The sequence below is a fragment of the Phaethon lepturus genome, unplaced genomic scaffold, assembly GCF_000687285.1.
Source record: "Phaethon lepturus isolate BGI_N335 unplaced genomic scaffold, ASM68728v1 scaffold51669, whole genome shotgun sequence".
Lineage (NCBI taxonomy): Eukaryota > Metazoa > Chordata > Aves > Phaethontiformes > Phaethontidae > Phaethon > Phaethon lepturus.
This window is the reverse complement of record NW_010566552.1, coordinates 31,689-40,126: the sequence shown is the minus strand read 5'-3', so window position 1 is coordinate 40,126 and position 8,438 is coordinate 31,689. Positions and strand designations below refer to the sequence as shown.

Sequence of the window (8,438 nt, the reverse complement as noted above, 5' to 3'; positions counted from 1 at the left end):
TCAATAGACACAAAGAGCTAACAGACTCTTTAATATACATAAACACAAGCAACATTGAGGTCTTGAGTGAATCTTGACTTAACTATTTCAGTTATTAACTCATCTAAGAAAATGCATCCTGAGCAGAATTTAAAACCGTTGCCATTTCTGTTAAGGCAAGTTCTTTGTAAGTTTCGATTATACCTGAAGACACCAAATAACTTGGCTGCCTATCTGCAAAATTATTCCATAAAACCAGAAGATTTCAAAATCACAGGAGTTTTAAAGCAGGAATCAAAATGTAGGTACTGAGATTTATGAAAATTTCTTGTTTGGTGTCACAGTAACTGCAGAGTGGAAGCTCAGCCAGACTGCCTGGACAGATGTGACCAAGACACCCAGGCTATGATGCCAGTGACAAATGGTTAACTGATAAGAAGAAATGGAGGGGGCGACAGACTGAAGAACAGGTCAATATCATGCTGTCATGAAGCCATTTGAGAAACGTAATTAATCTATTACTCACCTGGCATCATCATTCATTGTACAGTGGTCAATAGGTGCCATGAAGCTCACCAGCTTGCTATGGACATGATACCTGAATAGTGCAGGAAATAGGTAGCACATTAGTAACTATTAATGAAAAGGAAATGTTGCTGCTTGAATAGAAACACCCCAGTCCCTGAAATGCAAAACACTGGCTTTCCTGGTGGCTGATATCTAATAAGTCACTAGTTGTAGCTGGCAATTCTCCCCCCCTTCCCTCCTCCTTTCTTATAACATGGACAGAAGAATAATCAGATGATATAATGGACTGAATAGCAAGCAAATCCTTTTTTATCACAGCTAGAAAGAGGACATACAGCATCCATTAATTGTGTGCAAGCACCTAATCAGACTCCCAGACAGACAACCCTGAAAAGTCAGAGACAGAGAAACAGGAACTCATTTTCAGCCTTCCGTTCAGCTGGTGTCTTAATCACCTTCTGGAATTTGTGCCCAAAGAGCCCATTGCAGGCAGCAGAAGCGTCAGAGCGTCAGACCTTCTCAAGCATCCATCTGCTATCACTTTTTCCTTGCTCTCCGGTATCTAGGGCCCTAAAGGATATCAAAATCCCACTCTGCTAGCCGTACCCATAGTTGCAAAGTCTTACCCTGAATAACTCGCAAATGGAGCATGTAAAAAAAAAGCAAAGGAGGAGACGGGAAAAAGACCTGTGCAAAGAGGAGATGGGACATATCCAAGGTGATACAGTGCTGCATCTGTCTCAGCCAAGGTATTTCTGCAAGCAAGCTGTAGCACACCTCCAGATATGGGATCCCCTTCCTGCTTTCCACACTGGGCTAGGAACTTGCAGTAGATTTCGTGACTCATATTCAAGGACCTGACATAAAATTTAACAGAGTACTGAAAAAATCAGAATGAAAAGGTGGCTTTAAACCCTAGTGTCTAAGGGCAGGGGATTCCAAACCAATAGCTTTTGGTGTACACTACCATGCTGCCTACCCAAGTCTGAAATGTTTTATCCAAGCTGCTGCTATTTTTAGAGTTTGACAAATAGCAGGCAAAAGGATTCACAAGCATTTGCCCAGAATCACCTTTCCACTCTGTCACCTCTGCACTCCCTTTTGTTTGCTTATGCAGGAACATTCCCTCGAGGGGATTTTTAGCTCACAAGACTATTTCAGAATGGCTCTTCAGGCACAGCACACACTCACCCTTACACAAGGGCTTCCCTGCGCAATCAAGTCTTTGTCACTCGTAATGGAAGCAACCGCCCTGGTCTATCGCTGTAATGATCGAGTGGGAACACACATAGCTGTGCGCAGGGCTAGTACTGCCACAAACAACAGGTCAATAGGCTGGACTATGAAATAGTTCACTTACGAGACATCATCAACTGAGGGATTCATACAAATCAAAGCTTATAAAGGGACAGTCTGCATAGAGGCAACGGGGCTTAGCAATTCAGATAAATTCTCTGACACGAGTTGTTTGTCCAGAACTAATTAACTAAAGAACTATAGCAGAGTTCTAGGCACCAGGTTTCTTAAGCTCGACTGTGGAATTTTTGGATGAGCTCACTTCCCCTCTCAGGGCCCTAATTTCCTTGTATATGAAGGGGACAGGTACTCATGTCAAGTGGAAGAGAGACTGCTTTTAAAAGCACTTGAACACCCTCAGACCCTACAATAAACTAGCACATTTCATTCAAACATGCTATAATATTGAAGGTTTGCTAAAGGATTGCTAAAAAGGAAGAATTATGGAGAAACTTAGTATTAAATACTTTTCTCCCCAGGATCTCAAAGTCCTTCATGAAAACAAATCTAAGCACTGCTGCCCCAGTTGTAGAGAAGAAAAAAGAAGAACAGAGGGTAAGCGATCTGCTTAGGATGACACTGAGTCAGTGGAAGAACCAACTATGTAAAAACACCCGCTTGGGCTCTACAGGACTATTCTGAAAAGATGCAGGAGCTTAAGTGCATGTTAATCCTAAACACAGACAATGACACTTTTTTCTTTTATTGATATTTTCCGTGCAGGGTCAGTGCAACTTTTATTTAAAGAAGAAAAAAAAGGCACCTAAGATCTAAGAGGCAATTGACTTGGCGAGATAGCTGATCTCTCAGGAATGCTGAAGCGCACAGATTGCACACAATGAGAGACTTCCCCATTATTCCTGGAGGTTTACGAGTCTGACTGAGTTGTGTGATGTTGTCAGTAGTTTTGACTGAATCATGAATATATCCAATTATGTGTGATGCTGACAGAAAAGAATATTGATAGTCAATAATTATAGGCTTTTCAGGCCAACAAAGTAGCTCTTCCCTCTTTTAATAAATTATCTTATGACATCTATCTTAAAAATTGCTATGCCAGGCCTGACCCAGTCTGACTCCACTGACTTTCTATCAGATGCCATCTAAACTCAGGATTTATAGTTTACTCACAAAAGGATGGTTAATGTTGCGGATTTTTCAGGAAGCAGCGCAGCTTTTCAGCATGTCTCCCTGCCACAAATACCTCCTCCACTACAAATCATGCAGTCATGCTAAACTCAGGGAGACTAATATATCTGCTCTGCAAAGGGGAAAAAAACCCCTATCCTCTCCAGACTGCTTTCCTTTCCACCCTACCACATGGAAGATTCTTCCATGGGAAACACAACGGGAGAGACCAACCCGAATTAGTGACCCTGGAGTTGGGATATGAAATGCTTTGACTCTAAAGAAAGCTGTGATGGAACTTACAAAAATTTAGAGATTAGACACCAAATTCCAATTGACAGTCATTGGGAAATAGACATCTACCACACTGAGGCATGTCTGCACTTCTTCCCCTAGAGCTGCTATCCACATTTTAGTCAGTTATATATGTATTGCACAAGAAGTGTTTATTGGCTTCCACTGGAAATTACAGCCCCAAATCGCTTAGGGACATTTAAACACCTCTCTCCAGTGTTCTCTGATACCAGTGAACATTCTTACCAAGACTGATCTGGGCAATGCTCACGGGCTGCATCCAACCAAGCCCTTACTCTACACTAATATTCCCCAGTGAACACCCCACAGCAAGACACCTTGCCCTAAAAGGCATGGATAAGCCTACCAATGCAGAGCCTACCAGAGCCAACCCAGCACAGTCAGACTTTATTTGGCAAAATCAGAACTTCTTGCAGAAGCTGTCACCCACCGGATTCTCCTTCCTTTACTGGCTTTTCTGTCCACTTTCTTCTTTATTTTGCTTCGTAACTTCTGGATGGCCAGCCATTGCCTGAGGAATGCAAAATGACAGTTACACAACTTTTAGAGCCACCTGGAAAATGAGCATTAGGTACACTAGGGTCTGAGGCCCTTCCCAGCCCTTATAGCTCACTGCATTTACACAAGTGAACGAGATCAGAACCTTGGGAAAACAAGTATGAAACTTCAAGTGCCCCTGGTACTGCTTCACTGCACAGACATGGCATTTAAACAATAAGCCTTTCTCCTGACTCCAGCCACAGTGGGACACGCAGGCCAGACCTGCTGACCCCAATGAGACAATCACTGTTCAGTGAGAATATTCTACTGGCAGAGAAACCCATGGAGGCAACAAGCTTGGCTCCATTTTTCATTCTTTCTTGATTACTGAATATTTTTAAGAATCTTTAGAATTAAAAATAAAATCTTTACAAAGTGTAAATGATAAAATCTGAAAAAATGTCTTTACAGGTACTGCTTTTTTGTTTCAGCCTTGATTACTAGACTGAGTTCTGTTTTGCATATAGAAACCTGTAACAGTATAGATGGTCTGCCACATCCTAAACTGATTTTTTTAAATGAGATAGGTTATGCTAGCTCCATGAATAGAATTACCATGATGCAGTAGATGATCTGAATTTATTTCCTCCCTCAGTTTTGCAAAGTATATTGAAAACTTCTCCCCACCATCTCTGACTTAAACCTGGCAAATCTACCAAGAAGCGCTATATAATGCTCCAACTGTTACTACACAAAACTACAAAAGAAAGAAAAGCAATAAACACTTTCAGAAAGTGCTGTCTGATCCCCAACTGTATTTAGAAGGGAAGCTCAACTCCTCAAACAGAACTTCATCAAGTCAAAGAAGTTTTCAACAGGGGAAAACTTCTACTAGTTATAAATATTTTTTTATGAAGACGAGCGTCATCTTACCTGATTTATAAAATGAAAACTTGACATCAGGGAAAAAAATCTAGCAAAATCCAATTACTGCAATCTTAATATAATCTTAATTACTGTAATCTATTTTATTGTAAAGTCAGATAAATGTACAATGTAATCACCACTTAAATGTAATTTTGTCTATATCATGTTAAATTATAGTGAATAGCTTTCCATAATATTCCAGACATACACAAAATAAATTTGACACATTGCGCTAAAATTTGGGTAATATTTTACAAGGATAAAAGTTATTTCACCATCACAAAATTTCCTAACACATGCATCTTCTCCCCTTTCCCATACACATACCCCATAGCACTTTTTCAGTGGAGAGCCCTACTCCAGCATTTTCAGCCTTCCTCTGCTTTTACACTTTTCTAAATTACAGCCTATGGCTATTTCAATGTACACTATTCATTAAGTGGTATTTGGAAAATTCTTTGTTTTCTAACTATAGCATTAAACAGAGAAATAAAAGCTTCCCTGCATGGAACTGTATTTTATTTCTGCATGCAGGAAACATTCCCTGCTATTTTAATTGTATAGTATCTTTTCTTAAGAGCAGGGAGAGAACATACATGGGAATTGCTTTAACTGATCTCACAACAGAACGTTTGCTCCTCTAAAACAATGAGAAATCAGAGCTCATAATGAGAAAAGGCAGAATTTCTGCAGCAGGCAGTCACTTTGTCTAGTTCCTCCTAGCGAGGGTCGGTTAAGACACCACTCTATGGACTCCCCTTGTGCTGCATGAACCACTGAGAGACAGAAATATCCAAAGTCTGGAACAAGCCTTTTACACTGGAAAGTATCTTCAGGGGATTGCAGACAAACCAGGGCACAGCCCAAAGGCTGACAAACTCAAGAGTCAGACAGTGTGATCCATAACTAAGGAATATGTTATAGAGGGTGACTTTCCTGACTAATGTCATACTGTTTTAATAATTTGTTATGCAGTTTCTTACACCCAGATGCTTTGTCCAGAGTCATGCAAAATTTTGCCCTCTACAATGAACTGGACTGGAAGCCCACAAGTAGTTTTGTACTTCTGGAATGGAATGGGGTGAAGCTAATGATGTTACAGACAACTTCCTACTTACCTGCCCATTGCTACCTGGTCATTGGGGTCCAATGAAGTGGTTTTACGTTCTATAAGTTCCCGAAGGAGCTAGAAGAAAGACAACAATACCATTTAAAAGCGCAGTAAAAACATGTTAATGCTAAACAGGCTCACAAGTTTCTCAGAAGACTTAACAAATTAGCCGCCAAGTTTCCAAGGGAACCTGTGCGCCTCATTTCTTGAAACTCCCTAGAAAACTCCAAGCCAAGAACCAAGACTTTTTAACATTTCCTCTGCACAAAAGTTTTCCAAGGGAAAAAGCTGATGGCTCTGAAAAGGTTCAAGCAAGAAAGCAAAACCCTATGCTAAAAGTGTGAGTAACTGTAGATCATCCCCCGCTTCCAAAAGGTCCCCATAGTATATGTGACTGAGCCAAAACACTGAAGGCCACTACAAAGGTGTGTGTTAATTGCAGATGGATCTAGGAGTAATATAATCTTCCCTTCAACACATCGCGGTTTATTTAGGTGACATGTAGCATCATGTCATTCATCTGAAGAGAACCTAAAAGGTTATGCAGAGCCAGAGGGGCACAACTTAGCAGCACGGTCCAAGCACAAGGAGTCCCACATGGGCAGAGCAAATTAATGATCTTAAATCTAAGCAATGGCAAAGGGCTGGAATCCCTGGGGGCATCACAAAAAGCCCCCTCTGGGACTGTCAGATGGGCCAACCGTTCAGTAGCTGCTGGTCTCAAGAGCCCAGAACAAAGTGTACAATCCCACAGCAGGCAAACAGGCGACAAGCTGAGGGGGATGCTGCTCAGGGTGGGCAGGCAGGGCTTCCTGCTCCTCAGTGCTGAGCCTGACATGAGACAGCCGCTTCTCACCTGGAAGGGCAGAATGAAGAACTTGGCTTGTATTTCTGAGGCTGGTACTGTTCCTTGGGCTTTGGAAGGATAAAAAAGGCCTGAATGTTCACAGGCTGTTGTATACACGACTCCCATGGGCAAGAGATGTAACGCAAGCAGATCTGCAGTAAGACCTCTGCCCCACAGGTCTTGCCCCACACTTCAAGTGAGGAGGGCAGGGGGGGAACTGAAACACTTCACCAAACAGAAGTCAAGCATTGCTGGGCAGTAACGCTCACTCTGAGGAACAGCACAGCAAAATTTTTTTCAGGAATGCTCAAGCAGGCTTTTCTATTTCTTTTCATGTCCTGAGGGTTGGGTTTTGTCCTTTTTGCTTCCTGCAGCCAAGGAATATTGTGAACAGCCTTTTTTGGATACTTGATCGGTGCTGTATGTTTACCACCACTCACTGTAAATTGTACATGCTGTGCCTTGGGTATTAGCCAACATATTAACACAAAGAACAGAAATAAACCCTCCAAAACTGAGGGGCACAGACTGCTTTCTAAATGCTGACATTTCACTGACTAGTTACTGCTTCAGCTCAGAAACAACCTGAAACAGACCCACCTGGAAACCAGAAAGTCCAGACAATTCCACAGAAATGCTAGAGAAGAAAGGATGAAACACGCTTTTCCTGCACCCTATACTCTTGCTGAAGTAGGAGAGCTGGACTGCAACGGTCAGTCAGGGTACAGTAACAGTCACGGAAGGCAGGGCTTGGGGAGCAGCCATGGTCCTGGCTGGCTATCGCCTTCACCTGGCCCTAGGCAGCATGCACAGACAAGGCAAGAGGAGAAGAAAGACGCTCCACATCCCCCCATACCAGCTCAAGTGAGACAACGGCATTTCTGAGCACAGCTTAGCTCTTGACTACCACTGTGCTCAGAGCAGCCTGCCCTCAGAGGGCTTCCCAGGCACCGGCGCTGCCCCACTGAGCGCAGCTGACACCAAAAGCTGTCCCAGGCACAGTGCTACGTGAGAAGCTCGCCAACACCCATCGCTTCTCATCACTTAAGTACATTACTGGAATGAGGGAGGGAAAAGGGATGAATCCCACAAAAGAAAAATGCAATAAAGGTAGATGGGTATCATTTTATGAGCTTTTTTTGTTTTCAAGACAGCCACTCAAGCAACAGAGATAATATTTATACCTGTTCACATCTTTCCTCTCCTTCAAGGCATACATCACATTTAAAAAAAAAAAAAAAAAAAGAGCGATTCAAGCATAATTAAAAACCTGCCATGACTTTTCTCCATTTGCTTATTTTTTGAGATTATTACTGCAGCAATTACATTTAAAAATTCCAGGAAGAGAGGCTACTAGTTTATTATCACTAGAAAACAGCAAGCTACTTCTCTGCCCTGTTTATCTGATTGATTCCCAACATCTTTCTGGCACACAATCTATCAGTTTATCTCCCCCACTTCATCACAGTCACTTCTGGCAGCTAAATACAAGATCCAAATCCAGTGTTACACAGACATACGACACAGTAAACCTATGTAACACCACTACTCTGTAAACAGCTGCCCTTAAGGCTAAGCAGAAATGGGATCTTGGTTTCTAGTCAATATTCTGTCAAAAGCAAGGTGGGAGGGAGGGTTTTAAGAGCAGCCAGAAATGGTGCAGCAAGGTTTTAGTGGTTTCTTCCTGTACCGGCAATAAGGTGTGTTTACTGTCTCCTCTTATCTTGCTTCCTTGGCACAATGCACAGAAAAAACTGCTGAGGAGCAATGGCAGAGGCTAAGGCACAAGACGACAGTAATGCACAGACGTCCTACGCTCTCAGAGAA

At 42.2% G+C, this 8,438-nt stretch overlaps 1 protein-coding gene across 1 annotated transcript in view; it reads right to left on the bottom strand.

Moving 5' to 3' along the window:
- Window positions 1-501: 501 nt before the first annotated feature.
- The window catches only part of AATF (apoptosis antagonizing transcription factor), a gene marked incomplete at its 5' end in the record, with an annotated part of 37,830 nt that continues 29,893 nt past the window's right edge, over window positions 502-8,438 (bottom strand). The window contains 3 exons of the mRNA XM_010295533.1: window positions 502-577; window positions 3,677-3,757; window positions 5,772-5,839. Of these exons, the coding sequence (XP_010293835.1) occupies window positions 502-577; window positions 3,677-3,757; window positions 5,772-5,839 (225 nt within the window). The remainder of the gene's footprint in view (window positions 578-3,676; window positions 3,758-5,771; window positions 5,840-8,438) is intronic.